At 58.3% G+C, this 14,278-nt stretch overlaps 1 protein-coding gene across 4 annotated transcripts in view; it reads left to right on the forward strand.

Moving 5' to 3' along the window:
• MEGF8 (multiple EGF like domains 8) overlaps positions 1-11,908 on the forward strand; it is a 41,872-nt gene extending 29,964 nt beyond the window's left edge. For all 4 annotated transcript variants that reach the window (XM_019819489.3, XM_045046464.1, XM_019819490.3 and 1 more), the window contains 10 exons: positions 552-675; positions 803-1,016; positions 1,141-1,355; positions 5,228-5,435; positions 5,599-5,758; positions 6,072-6,264; positions 6,760-6,930; positions 7,028-7,158; positions 7,678-7,810; positions 8,742-11,908. In XM_019819489.3, coding sequence (XP_019675048.2) covers positions 552-675; positions 803-1,016; positions 1,141-1,355; positions 5,228-5,435; positions 5,599-5,758; positions 6,072-6,264; positions 6,760-6,930; positions 7,028-7,158; positions 7,678-7,810; positions 8,742-10,010 — 2,818 coding nt within the window. In that variant the 3' untranslated portion in view covers positions 10,011-11,908. The remainder of the gene's footprint in view (positions 1-551; positions 676-802; positions 1,017-1,140; positions 1,356-5,227; positions 5,436-5,598; positions 5,759-6,071; positions 6,265-6,759; positions 6,931-7,027; positions 7,159-7,677; positions 7,811-8,741) is intronic.
• The last annotated feature ends 2,370 nt before the right edge of the window (positions 11,909-14,278 follow it).

Raw genomic sequence — 14,278 nt, forward strand, 5'->3', positions numbered from 1 at the left:
GCAGTGGGTACACCTACTGCTTTTCTAAAATCTGGAAAGTTCTGGAATATGTGCACCTTCAGGGATTCGGGGTAAGGGATTATGAACCTCTCCTGTGGGTGATGGGGAGCCAGGGAAGGTTGAGCAGGGGAGGGCAGCAACAGGCCTGGGCACAAAGCCCTGGGACTATTGGGAAGGAGAGAGTGGTGAAGGAGGCTGTCGGTGGAGGCCCTGGAGGAGGCCAAGGAGGAGGAGGAGGCTGGGGTGAGAGGGAGAAGCCTGAGCTGGGCAAGGGGCTGCAGGGGTGGAGACAGGGGGACTCCTTGGTGACTGGAGGGGCAGGAAGGTGTGGGGTATTGTCCAGTATCTCTGGCTGGGGTGATGGGGACGTGAGACCGTTGCCAAGTAGGATGGGAGAGGAGCAGGTTGGGAGGCCTGTGCTGAGACCAGTTCGGGGTGCACGTTGGGGGGCCTGCAGGACGATGTCTAGGAAGCACCAGGAAGTAGCAAGGGCAGGAGGAGGAGGGATGGGGTCTGGCTGGTGTGGTGAACCAGGCCTCATGTCTCCCCAGGCTGGGCTGTGGGGGCCCCCCATGTTCCCCAATGCCTCACTCTCCGGAGGAGTGTCGACGTCTCCGGACCTGCAGTGAGTGCCTGGCCCGCCACCCCCGGACCCTGCAGCCTGGAGATGGAGAGGTGAATGGCGGGGGCAGTGGGTTGGGAGCATCTCAGGAGCTTCAGCTGAGGTTGGGTGGGAAGAGCCAGGTCACGAGGGGTGCTGGGGGACCCTGAGGACCCCACGGAGCCCGTGCTCCTCCACCAGGCATCTGCCCCCCGCTGTAAGTGGTGTACCAACTGCCCTGAGGGCGCCTGCATCGGGCGGAATGGGTCCTGCACCTCAGAGAATGACTGTCGGATCAACCAGCGGGAGGTCTTCTGGGCCGGGAACTGCTCAGAGGCTGTATGTGGGGCCGCCGACTGTGAGCAGTGCACCCGGGAGGGCAAGTGCATGTGGACGAGGCAGTTCAAGAGGACAGGTGAGGCCCGCTCGGTCCCCTGGAGGAGCGTGTGGGGGCCTGGACCCCTGGGCCCAAGGAAGGGAGGGAGAGGGCAGGGGAGGGGAGAGGGGACCAGTTCTAATTCCTGTGCCGCTAACCCCAGGGGAGACCCGCCGCATCCTCTCGGTGCAGCCCACCTATGACTGGACCTGCTTCAGCCACTCTCTGCTGAATGTGTCCCCAATGCCGGTGGAGTCATCGCCCCCCCTACCCTGCCCCACTCCCTGTCACCTCCTGCCCAACTGCACCTCCTGCCTGGACTCCAAAGGTGCGGATGGGGGCTGGCAGCACTGTGTCTGGAGCAGCAGCCTCCAACAGGTACTGCACTGGCTGGGTGTCGGTGGAGGGGGGGTGGGGGGGCTCCCTGCCCTGCACCTCCTCCTCTGTCCTGCTTCCTCCTCTGTTTCCCAGCTCTGGTTCTCCCGTGGCACTTTCCCTGTCCAGCTACTTTCTCTCCTCTCCTACCAGCACCTCTTTCTTCCCTCCTGGCCTTGTGAACCTCCCTGTCGTGTCTGCTTAGGCACTGCCACCCGACCTTCCGGACTACCCAGCTGGGTTCATGCTCCTCCCTGACCTTCCTGTGACTTCTGATTCCATTTGTCCTCTCCCTCCTAAACTTCTGCACTTCCTTCCTCCATCTCTCGCTCTCTGCTTTTGGAACTTCTGGTTGTAAGAAGCAGAAACACCCTAGAGCTGGTTTTATTATAATGAATTGGGGTAGAAAGTGCTGTTCCGTCCTTCTTGGGCCGCAGGGTCTCCGCTCTTCTCTGGGTGCCTCTATCCCCTGGTTTCTCTTGGCTAGATCATCAACACACACGGCCTCAATGGCAGCCCTTGGCCTTTAGTCTGTGTGACTTTCTAATTCTCGAGATGACAGTTATCTCTGTGCTTATTGGTTAGCTCACATTCTCAAGGGGAGATTTCGACTCAGCTCATGAGTGAGATGTCCAGCCTTGGTCCAGTGAGACGTGGCCAGAGAGGGGGAGGAGCACACGATTCCGACACGGCAGTTCAGACCTACCCCTCATTTTGGCTGTGGGCTGGGGAGGTGATTCTTTGTGGGCGTGGTCTGGGCAGGCATTTACTTGCCGGTGACAATCTGCCCCTTGAACGGCTCATGGCTCTCTCTTGGAGTCCACTCCAGAGATGCGTCTTTGGTCATCACAGTGGCAGACACAAGTCCTTCAAGCCCCAACCCCACCCCAGGGGGAAGACCAGAAAGATTCACCTCTAGCGGTCACATCCAGAAGCAGTGTCATTGGGCCAGAGTTCTGGGTCTCTTGTTCCCAGTGATGGCCACTTCTTATTCACCTTTATTGTGGAACAGCCAACCCACGTGTGACCACTCACCATCTCACAACCCATGAGTCTACATGAATCTTCAGTAAAATAGACCCACTGGGGTGTATTCTAACACCAACAGCCCCTTCTCCAATTCTCCAGACACCAGCTGGGTGTCTAACACCTCAGTTCACTCCTGACACCGTCTACCTAGAGTTGGAGTCAGATCCTACAAAGTTAAAGAGCTCAGTCCCACAAGCCTGCCGACCTCAGACCACCCATACTTCTGACCAGCCAGCTATAAATCAGGGGTTTTTCCACCCCCTCTGCAGGCTCAAAAATTTGCTAGAATGGTTCACAGAAGAAACAGTTACTTATGAATACCAGTTTACTTTAAGGGCTACAACTCAGGGGCGCCTGGGTGGCTCAGTCAGTTAAGCGTCCAACTCTTCTTTTTGGCTCAGGTCATGATCTCACAGTTTGAGGGCTTGAGCCCCATGTCTGGCTCTTGGCTGACAGTAAGGAGCTGGCTTGGGATTCTCTGTCTCCCCCTCTCTCTCTGCCCTTCCCCCGCTCGCTCTCAATCTCTGTCTCTCTCAAAAAAATAGATAAATAAACTTAAAAAAATGTTTTTAAGGCTACAATTCAGAGCCAAGTGGAAGAGACAAATATGGCAAGGTATGGGGTGGCCATGCAAAGCTTCCGTGCCCTCTCCGGGCACACAATGCTTGCAACAGGGGAGCTTTCCGAATCTCCTCTCTCTTGAGTTTTTATAGACTCCAACTCCACCCCCATCTCACTGGGGCTGGGTGGGGGGAGCGGGTTGCAAGCGCCCCTCCCACCTCTTGGTCCTTCTGGTGACTCCTTCCATTTTTAGCATGAACTCAGGTGTGAAATCAGCTTCTTATGAATAACAAAAGACATTCCAGCATTCAGGAAGAACCGGGACACGGGGAGGATATATTCTTGTGTTACATCACAGTGTCCCATAGGCAGGTTGTATAAATTAAATGGGAGGGTATATTTTAGAACACAGGGCATGCTTGCCGTTTGGTAAAAACTCTGTAACGCTTCAAGTTCTGCCCACTGGGAGGATTCCCAGCCTCCCCTATCCGGGACACACCCACAGGGTCACCACAGTAGGGTGGGTGTCCTCCATGTGACCCTGCAGTGTGTGTCTCTAACACCCGGAGGCTTCATCCCCAAGCCTGGGGGCTTTCTGGTGATACAAGCTTTTCCCTAGTATTGTTGAGGGTCTCATCATTTGTCTTTATGGGAACCCCAGGGACCGGAAGGCAACGCCAAAGAGCCTGTTGCCAGGCACTTGCTGCTCCCCTGGCCCCTCTGTGCTGCTCAGGGAGTGAGGAGGGGCTGGGTTGGAGGCGGGAGGAGGCTGGGGGGCGGGAGACTCCAGCACAGACTCCGGGCGACACCCGCAGATGCAAGAGTACTTCCGCCAGATCTTCGGATTTCTGTGAAATCTCCTAGCTCTAAAGTGTTGGCTTAGGCTTTTAAAAACCACCGCCGCGCAGACCAGACATCACAGATGTACAGACCAGACCCGTAAGAGATGGGCAGACCAGACCCGTTACGATTTGGCTCAAGGGCAGCTGTGCTGTGAACCATCGGGCATCGTTCTCTTGAATGACTTTGGCTTCAGAGCCTGGGACAGGCAAGAGGGCTCTCTTCCCTGGCTTCTCTTCATCACATTCTTTATCGAGCCCCTTCCTCGTGCCAGGCACTTTGCTAGGTTGTGGGTCTGTGTCAGCATGAGCTAGAATCCTGCTCTCCGAACTTACATTCCTACGTTTCTTCCAGGAGTGCAGGATACGCAGTTTATGGTGTCGGGCAGCATTGCATATGGCCATTAGGGAGGTTACCACAAAGAACGCTGGGCAGACTTGAGACTTGGTCTCCCCCTCCCACCCCCCAGATTGCCCCACCATCTGCCGAGGGGTGCACTACATTTAGATCTGGAAGCCTAGCTCTGGCAGTTCGGCAAGGCTCAGCTCACTGCTGGCGGTAACCCTCAGAGCTCCGGCCACAGCAACCAGGGTGTCTATTTCAGGATTATATGGTTGCTAATTGCTGTCAGACAGCCCAGACTAATCTCTGCTGTCTTATACTTAAGGCCCGAGCAGTGGATAAAATACTCTTACACACCAAGAGTCTGACCCCTGCTGGGTGCCTCGTCTGGGTCCCAGGACGTGATAAGTGATGGCGTACGAACTCCTGCGCAGCCCCTGACCACAGACTCAGCTTCCCAGCCTAGGGTGGGAGGACCCTCTTGCCCCAGCAGCTGGGTCCACATTTTTCTAAGCGACCGTGGCTTGTAACTCCCCACCTCCCGTCACTAGTTTCTGTCTCCACTTGGGATTGTTGCCTTCCTTTGGTTGTAAGAAACAGCCGTGTCCACTAAGCCGGGTGGGTAGACTGCCGCGGCCAATCACACTAACACAGTGGTACCTCTTGGAGCCCAGGGTGGAAAATGCAGCCAAGGCCGTATTGGAGACAGAGCCTGGAAAGCTGCCCACCCCGGCTTTGGGTGTGTGGTCCTCATCAGTGCTTCCTTCTGCATCTGCTCTGTTTTCCTGCCCCTCTGGTCTCTTCATTTGCTGGTCTCTTCATTTCATTTGATTTGCTCATTCAAATGTCCCTGCCAGCCCCAGTCTCCAGAATCTTCTAGTTTCAAGGTTGCCCCTAGCCTGACTTCCCGTGTGGACTCCTAGTTGCAAATGCTTGACGGGAACAATGTGATGACGTCAGCTGGTGTCCGCTTTGGTCCATCGACTGTGGCCGGAGAGGGGCGAGAGCTCTGAGGAAGGGGTGTAGTTGGGGAGGATACCCCGGATGTGTTTGGTCCTCTTTCTCACCCCCACCTCATTTCTCATTTCCCCTCCCCCATACAGTGTCTGAGCCCCTCCTACCTGCCCCTGCGATGTATGGCCGGAGGCTGTGGGCGGCTGCTCCGGGGACCCGAGAGCTGCTCCCTGGGCTGTGCTCAGGCGACCCAGTGCGCCCTGTGCCTGCGGCGCCCCCACTGTGGCTGGTGTGCCTGGGGGGGCCAAGATGGGGGTGGCCGCTGCCTGGAGGGTGGACTCAGCGGTCCCCGTGATGGTGAGATGGGTTAGGACGTGGGGTGAGGGGGACTGACCCTTGGCTGGGGGTCTGGCACAGAGAACGTGGGGGGCGCTGGAGGCTGTCTCAGAGGTGGGGATCAGGGACAGGTGGAGCGAGGGCCTGGGTGGCACCCAGGTGAAGCTCTGTATCCCCGGGCCAGGGCTGACATGCGGGCGACCTGGGGCCTCCTGGGCCTTCCTGTCCTGTCCCCCTGAAGACGAGTGTGCAAACGGACATCACGACTGCAATGAGACACAGAACTGCCACGACCGGCCACACGGTTACGAGTGCAGCTGCAAGGCGGGCTACACCATGGACAAGTGAGGGGGCAAGGGCGGTGGCCCAGGCACCTGTGGGGTGGGAGCGGCAGAGGGTGAGGCAGGAACCAGAGTGGGCGTGAGGTGGTGGGACTCAGCCGGGACGCGGTGAAGGTGGGGGCTCAGTCGTGGAGGGGAGGGGTTGGTGAGTTAAATGGGGCACCCTGGGAAGAGGGTGGCAGGCTGGACCCTGGATGAGGACCATGGAACAGACCAGGCGTGAGCAACCGGTTGAGGGCAGTGTAGTGGGTGTTGGGCCGGCGGGAGCCACGGAGCCCCCTGCTCCGCCCTGACCCTCTGCCCTCCACCCCTGCAGCATGACTGGGCTGTGCCGCCCAGTATGCGCCCAGGGCTGCGTGAATGGCTCATGTGTGGAGCCCGACCACTGCCGCTGCCACTTCGGCTTTGTTGGCCGCAACTGCTCCACAGAGTGTCGCTGCAACCGCCACAGCGAATGCGCGGGTGTGGGCGCCCGTGACCATTGCCTGCTGTGCCGCAACCACACCAAGGTGGGCCTCCCGGGGTCTCAGGCCCTCCCCCCAGGGACAGGGCCTTCTCTGCCTTCAGCTCTCGCTCAGGCATCTTGAGCCTCCTCCCAAGCCCTGATAAGCCGGGCCCAGGGAGGAGGAGGCCTAGCCCTAACCCAGGGAGGTGTGAGGAGATTCTGGGGACGCTGTCTGAATTTGTGTCAGAGAGGGGCTACCCCAGCATCGTGGACAGAGTCAGTGCTGGACTGGCGAGGCTGGTCACGTGCAGGAGGATTTAGGATGGTGTAGGGAAGGGCTTTCTGAGCTCCCCACTGCGGGCTGGAGGGGCACGAACTCAGCCACCCTCCACCCCGTCACGGGAGGTGTGCAAGTGAAGGCAGGCGGCTAAGTCGCAGAAAGGCTGGGATTGCCCAAACCGAGTGCCTGAGCCCCTGCTGCACCCTCATGGTGCTCTCAGAGTGTCCCCCCCCCCGCCAACTGATCACCAACTCTGACCACCCTGTCGCTGGTTTCCAGGGCAGCCACTGCGAGCAGTGCCTCCCTCTGTTCGTGGGCTCGGCTGTGGGGGGCGGGACCTGCCGGCCCTGCCACGCCTTCTGTCGTGGCAATAGCCACGTCTGCGTCTCCAGGAAGGAGCTCGAAATGGCCAGGAAGGAACCAGAGAAGTACTCGCTGGATCCAGAGGAGGTAAAAAGGCTGGAGTCCAGGGCTTCTGGGCCAGGTCTCGGGGAGGAGGGGGAATAGTCCGGGCCTTTTTGTGATCACTCTGTCTTTCTTTGGTCAGATTGAAAACTGGGTGACAGAGGGGCCTAGTGAAGACGAGGCTGTGTGTGTGAATTGCCAGAATAACAGTTATGGGGACAAATGCGAGAGCTGCCTGCACGGCTACTTCCTCCTGGATGGGAAGTGTACCAAGTGAGAAGAAGGGGGGCCTGGGACCCTTGCCCTGCTCACTGGGAATAGCTCTGGGAGCCAGCCTCCCCTCCCCGGTTCTCCGCCCTCAATCAGAAGCGGACAATATCCTCAGGGAGGCCCCAGGCTGAGGCAGAGCTGGGGGCGCGATGAGCCAGACTCAGGTGGGAGACCCCCGGCCTCAGAGGCCAGTGTCGACACGCAGGCCGCAGAGCACCGCCCCGTGGAGACTGGCAGGCAGAGAGAGAGAGAGCTGCCGAGGGGGAGGCCTCAGGACAGCCTCCCATTCCAGCCCTTCCTTCTGAATGGTCAGCAGACTCTGGAGTCATTCCAACCTGGCTCCCGATCCTGGCCTTGCCACTTACTGGCTCTGTGGCCTTGGGCAAATGGCTTGGCCATTTGTGAGCCCCCGTCTCCTCTTCTGGCCTGTGGCTCACATCGGAGCTCACGTCGGCAGCGTCCAGCCTGGATCCCGGTAGGTCAGGGGAGCCCCCTGACCCCTGTCTTCTCCCCCTTCCTCAGATGCCAGTGCAACGGCCATGCAGATACATGTAACGAGCAGGACGGGACGGGCTGCCCGTGTCAGAACAATACAGAGACGGGCACGTGCCAGGGTAGCTCGCCCAGTGACCGCCGAGACTGCTACAAGTACCAGGTGCGGCTGGAGAAGCGAGTTGCAGATAAGCCAAGGGCCCCGCGCCCTCAGAGGTCCACTCACTCGTTCAACACATATTTACCGAGCACCGGACAGTTGGGAAGAGTGTGCCAGGCAGTGTGTGAGGCATTAGGACGCAGCGGGGAACAAAACGGGCAAGAGGTTCTGTCCTCGGGAAACTTACTGTCCCGTTAAGGAGTCCAGCGACAAACAAATGAAGAAGTCGGATGCACAGTATGTTAGCAATGAGCAGTAAGGAGAAAGGAGGGCCAGTGTTGTGGAGTGGGACTAGTAGATACGATGACCAAGGAAAGCCTTCGTGAGAAGGTGACACTTGAGAAAAGACCTGATGGAAGTCAGGACAGGCAGACATGGGGATTGTGGGTGAGTAGAGAGTCAGCCAGGCAATAGATCACCCAGTGCAAAGGCGCTGAGGTGGGACGTACCTAACGTCCTACGGAAACAGCAAGGCTGGCAGGTGAGGCTGGCCCAGCCCCGTGCTGTGCCCGTGGCTTCGGCAGTCCCATGAGCGAGCTCTGTTTACTGCCTGTGTAAGGAGGAAGGATCTCAAATTCAGCGAGGTCAAGTCATTAGTCTGAGGCCACACCGGCAGTGAGGGGGTAGAGCCAGGTTCAGCAGAGCTCTTCATCGCTGTGCCTCAGAGTTCCAGAGGCCTCCACATCAGGGTGCTGTGGTCATGGGGTGACACCAGGGACAGCAGTGCTAGAGTGTAGGGTCCTGGTGGCCTCCGCACTGTGTCAGGGAGGTGTGGGGGCAGGGGGAGCAGTCACAAGGAAGCTGCTGGGGACTGAGAGAGCCTGGGGCAGTGACTGCTCACCAGTTGGTACTGAACGTCAGTACTGCGTGGAGGGTGGCCAGGCACCGAGCCAGCCCTGACTGCCACCCCCCCCCCCCCACCGCTTGCCCGCAGTGCGCCAAGTGCCGGGAGTCCTTCCACGGGAGCCCGCTGGGCGGCCAGCAGTGTTACCGCCTCATTTCCGTGGAGCAGGAGTGCTGCCTGGACCCCACGTCCCAGACCAACTGCTTCCACGAACCCAAGCGCCGGGCTCTGGGCCCCGGCCGCACTGTCCTCTTTGGCGTGCAGCCCAAGTTTACCAACGTGGACATCCGCCTGACGCTGGATGTGACCTTCGGTGCTGTGGACCTCTATGTCTCCACCTCCTACGACACCTTCGTGGTCCGTGTGGCCCCTGACACGGGCGTCCACACCGTGCATATCCAGCCACCTCCACCCCCACCACCTCCCCCACCCCCTGCCGACGGCGGACCCCGGGGGGCCGGGGATCCAGGAGGACCCGGGGCCGGGAGCGGGCCAGGTGCCCCGGCGGAGCCCAGGGTGCGGGAGGTGTGGCCACGGGGCCTGATCACCTACGTGACTGTGACAGAGCCGTCGGCCGTGCTCGTGGTTCGTGGTGTGCGGGACCGGCTGGTCATCACCTACCCGCACGAGCACCACGCCCTCAAGTCCAGCCGCTTTTACCTACTCCTGCTGGGCGTGGGGGACCCGAGCGGGCCCGGCGCCAATGGTTCAGCTGACTCGCAGGGCCTGCTCTTCTTCCGGCAGGACCAGGCCCACATCGACCTATTTGTCTTCTTCTCCGTCTTCTTCTCCTGCTTCTTTCTCTTCCTCTCACTCTGCGTGCTCCTCTGGAAGGCCAAGCAGGCCCTGGACCAGCGGCAGGAACAGCGCCGGCATCTGCAAGAGATGACCAAGATGGCCAGCCGCCCCTTTGCCAAGGTCACCGTCTGCTTCCCGCCTGACCCTGCCGCCCCGGCCCCTGCCTGGAAGCCGGCTGGGCTCCCACCACCCACCTTCCGCCGTTCGGAACCCTTCTTGGCACCCCTGCTGCTGACGGGGGCCGGGGGGCCCTGGGGACCTGTGGGAGGAGGCTGCTGCCCGCCCGCCGTCCCGGCCACCACTGCCGGCCTGCGAGCCGGGCCCATCACCCTTGAACCCACTGAAGATGGCATGGCCGGTGTGGCCACTCTGCTGCTCCAGCTGCCCGGAGGACCCCAAGCACCCAACGGCGCCTGCCTAGGGTCGGCCCTCGTCACGCTGCGGCACAGGCTGCACGAATACTGTGGGGGTGGTGGGGGTGCTGGGGGCAGTGGGCACGGGGCTGGCGCAGGCCGGAAGGGACTGTTGAGCCAGGACAATCTCACCAGCATGTCCCTCTGACCCACGGTGTGGTCCTCAGCCACAGCGACTGAGTACCCTGATAACGCCACCCTGGATTCAGGGCTCCTCCACTTGGCGGCCCCTGGACACCGTGTCCTCAGAGACCTCTGGCTCCCTTTCCCCGGGGCTCCCCAGACAGGGCATTTGACGTTCTGCATTCAACAATTATTTATTGAATACTTACTGTATGCCAGGCACTGTTGAAGTCACCGGGCAAAGCAGGAACTGAGACAGACGAGTTCCCTGATCTCGTGGGACTTAGGTTCCAGTGGAGGGAGACAATCAGTATGCACCAGTGCCTGTGCACACACACACACGCGCGCACACGCACGCGCACACACACACACACACACACACACAAAGGCAAGGAAGGTCATTTCCGGGAGGGAGAAGTGCCATGAGGGATCAACAGGATGTGGCTGTGAGGGACTTTGAGGTAGAGTCTGTTGGGCATTCCGAGAAGCTAGGCCTAAAGCCTGAGAAGGAACTGGCCGTGGGGAAATTCTCAGAAAGTGGGTCTCAGGCAGAGGGAGCTGTAAGGACAAGGCCCTGAGGTGGGGACCCGCTTGCTTCATTGGAAGGATCAGAAAGGGCCAGCATGACCCAGACCGCGTGTGAAGAGATGAGTTGGGAGACAGCAATGGGATCACCCGGGGCTGTGTGGGTCCCAGATAGGGTTTTGAATTTTATTCTCGGGGAAAGCCAAGGGACAGCTTCATAAGGATCCGAGGTACGTATTCGAGAGGTCACTTCAGCTGTGGTGTGGAGGATGGTTCGGAGGGGGCAAGAGAGGCGACCAGGGACAAGAGACGATGATTAGGATGAGGGCAGTGGTGGGGGCGTGGGTCAGGGACAGGTGCAGGATGTGTGTGGGAGGAGGTAACGATGGCGTGGATGTTGGGATCAGGGAGGGGGGAGTCCAGGATGACTCCAACTTTGTGGCCTGAACTGTGGGCGGATACTGGGGTGGTTTATCATGATGGGCAGCCTGGGTCTTGTGGGGAAAACCAGGAGTCCAGTCTGAGACTTTTTTTTTTTTTAATTTTTTTTAATGTTTATTTACTTTTGAGACAGAGAGAGACAGAGCATGAACGGGGGAGGGTCAGAGAGAGAGAGGGAGACACAGAATCTGAAACAGGCTCCAGGCTCCGAGCCGTCAGCACAGAGCCCGACGCGGGGCTCAAACTCACGAACTGTGAGATCATGACCTGAGCCGAAGTCGGACGCTTAACCGACTGAGCCACCCAGGCGCCCCCAGTCTGAGACTCTTAAGATGCTCTCTTTAGGCATCTCTTCAGTCAGGTCCAGCCAGGGAAACAGACTGCTGTACTTTAGCGGAAGGAACTGAGCGCAGGGGATTGGCTGTGTTGTTGAGGGATGCAGACGATCAGAGGTGGGACAGTGAGGCAGTCCAGGGGCCAGCTGTCACCTGTAGGCTGGACAGACAAAGCCAAAGCTCAGATGGTGTAATTGATGCTAGGACCAGGGCCACCCGGCTCAGCAGGAATCCAAGGAGACAAAGCCTCAGATGCTGCCCCAGGGCGCTGGGTGTTGGAGATGGAAATGGTGGAGTCCTCTGCGCATCTCTCTTCCCAGACAGTGCTGCCTTGAAGACTTGTGGGTTCCCTCTAGGGGCCGCTCCCCCACTCAGCCACCATCTTGGACTTCTGAACTCCTCTCCCCCTTGAGGACTTCGCACCCCCATCCTAGCCATCTTGAACTTGGGACTCCTTTTGGAAGACTCCATCCTCCAGCTGTACTTTGGGGCCTTAAGGAGCTGGGCCCCGTCTCCTTTCCTCTGCTGGGGGCCTCAGTCTAAGAGGCTATGTGTGCTGTCAGGGGCCGTCTGAAAGGGAGGAGTGGTTGAAGCAGCAAATAAAGAGTGTGGGGAAGGCGAATGTCTGAGCACCGTCTGCCTGCAGGAGATGGGGTGTCTTGCTTCTCTGAACAGCATCCAAATGTGGATAAATCGAGTCAGTGCCCTTACCTTGGCCCCCCTCCGAGCTGTATAGCTTGGGCCTGGCTCCTCCCTGCCCCTCCTGAGCAGGGGTGAGATGGGACCACTATAGAAGCCCTCGTTCCCCAGAAGGGACAGACCTAGAGGAGCTGAGGGCACCGAGACCGTTGGCCCTTCCTCGGATCCCTGTCGCAGAAAGACCCCAGTTCGTCTCCGGAGGGAAAACGTTGCCTTGGTCCCAGGCTTGGGTTTTATTCTGGCCTCTGACATAAGAGTGAGGCAGCATGGAGACCAAAATGCCCTAACGTGATGAGTTTGAGTTTTCTCTAATCCCAGAAGGCTCCAAGGCCCAAACCGGAAGCAGCACAGGAGGCTTCATCTTCCAGGCCCCCAGGGCAAGCAAGAGCAGTGGTGAAGAAGGTGCAAGTGTGCCCTCGGTCGGCCTCGAGCAGTGAGCAGCGAGCAGCAGCGTGGGAGTCTGGCCGAGAGTGGTAAACAACGTGTTTTCCTCTTCAGCCCGCCCATGGGCACACGCCTGAGGCCTCATCTGATGTGAGCCCAAGACACGATAGTGAGGTGGACTTAGGGGGAGTGGGGCCGGGGGAGGTGGGTGGGGTTGGGTCTTCACTGTGGTCCACGAAAATCCTAGTATTTTCGGATTTATGGGCAGTTTAAGGGATTTTCAAGGATTACTCTGCCCACACATGAGTTTTGCCTTTGTGAGCCATTGGTAGTGCCTAACCTCCGAGACGTGACTGTGAACTTGTATTTACTGAGTACCGGCGCTAGACAGTTTGCTTGCCATGTTACAGCCCAGCAACCCTATGCGGTAGGTAACCGTGTGATCCCCGTTTGCAGGGGAGAAAACAGAAGTTCATAGATGTCATTGAGCCATTGAATGAATTTGAACCCAGGCCATGTGACTCTCAAATCCACATGCCTGACCACCAGACCCTCTAGCCTCCTGAGGAGGGAACCCCCAGGAATAAGGGGGGGGGGGAGGAGGAGGAGACAAGGGAGAAAGCACAAGGGAGATCATGCGGGTTCTTAGCCCATCTAGCTGAGAGCTCTCCCAGCACAGAGCAGGCACTAGAGGCAGGTGTTCAAAACGGCGGGTTTCTGCTGGGGATAAGGCACAATTTCCCACCCGGGATGCTAACCAGAAGCAGGACATGCTGCCTAAGGGAGTCCAAGGCCAGGAGAGAGTTCACCCTGCATGACCAGGAAGGAGCTAAGACTCGTCTGCGTTATGATCAGATCTTTGGTAAGGTCTCTTTCCCACCACCACCCTGTGACTGTGCCTTCCTGTGCAGAGCGTTTGCACTGTGACTGGCCCCTTGCTCTGCTACACAGAGCCAGCCTCTCCAACTCCTGTCCATACCTTGCAGATGCCCCTATACAAATGCCCCATAGCATGAGGCACGTGTTCCTCCTCCCTCCACGTTAGCTCCTCAGCTGGCACCTCGCCCTGGTATCCACGTACCTGAATGCAAGAGGCTCAGGGAGTGTGAGAGAAAGACTGGGCGTGGAAGGTCTGGATTCTAGTCTGTGTATGGCCATCAATGCCCTAGGGACTTCAGAAAAAGGGGAGAAATTTCACCAAGGGCCAACAACACTTCCGATAGTGTGCTGGGTGCTTAGCCTGAGTCCTTTAGTCTTCCTGATACCGATGCTGGGAGGGACAGGTTTATTCCCCCATTTTGCAGATTTGGAAACTAAGTCCCTTGCCTGAGAACTCAGGGCAGATTAACAGGTGAGCCCAGATTCTGATGCAAGCCTTTCTGACTCTCCATTGCCCCCTACCGTTACCTCTAAAATCATGTCCCTTTTCTGCATCAGTGTCTCCCACCTGTGATCATTCACTATCTCCACCCACAAGGGGCTCCACGCAGTTCTAGGTACTAGGGACACAGCAGTGAAAAGGGTCCCTGCCCTCATGGAACTGACAAACCAGCAGGGAGCCAGAAAATAAATATGTAAATGATGTGGTATGTTGAAATATGACCAGAAAAACAAGGCGGTGAAGGAGAAGAGGGGTTGGTCCTTGCTATGTAATATAAGGTAGAAGGGAAGGCCTTGCTCCTAAGATGACTTGTGAGCAGACGGGAAGGAATGAGCCATAGAGACATCTGAGGGAAGAGAATTCCAAGTTGAGGGAACAGCTAGTGCAAAGGTCCTGAGGTGGGAGCACGACTAGCATTTTAGAGAACCAACCAAGAGACTCACGCGGGTAGGAGCGGGTGGGAATAAGGAGGAGACAAGGTCAAGGAAAAGCCGGAGGCAGATTGTGCAGGTCCTCGGGCCACGGTGA

Source organism: Felis catus, chromosome E2 (genome assembly GCF_018350175.1).
Source record: "Felis catus isolate Fca126 chromosome E2, F.catus_Fca126_mat1.0, whole genome shotgun sequence".
Taxonomy (NCBI): domain Eukaryota; kingdom Metazoa; phylum Chordata; class Mammalia; order Carnivora; family Felidae; genus Felis; species Felis catus.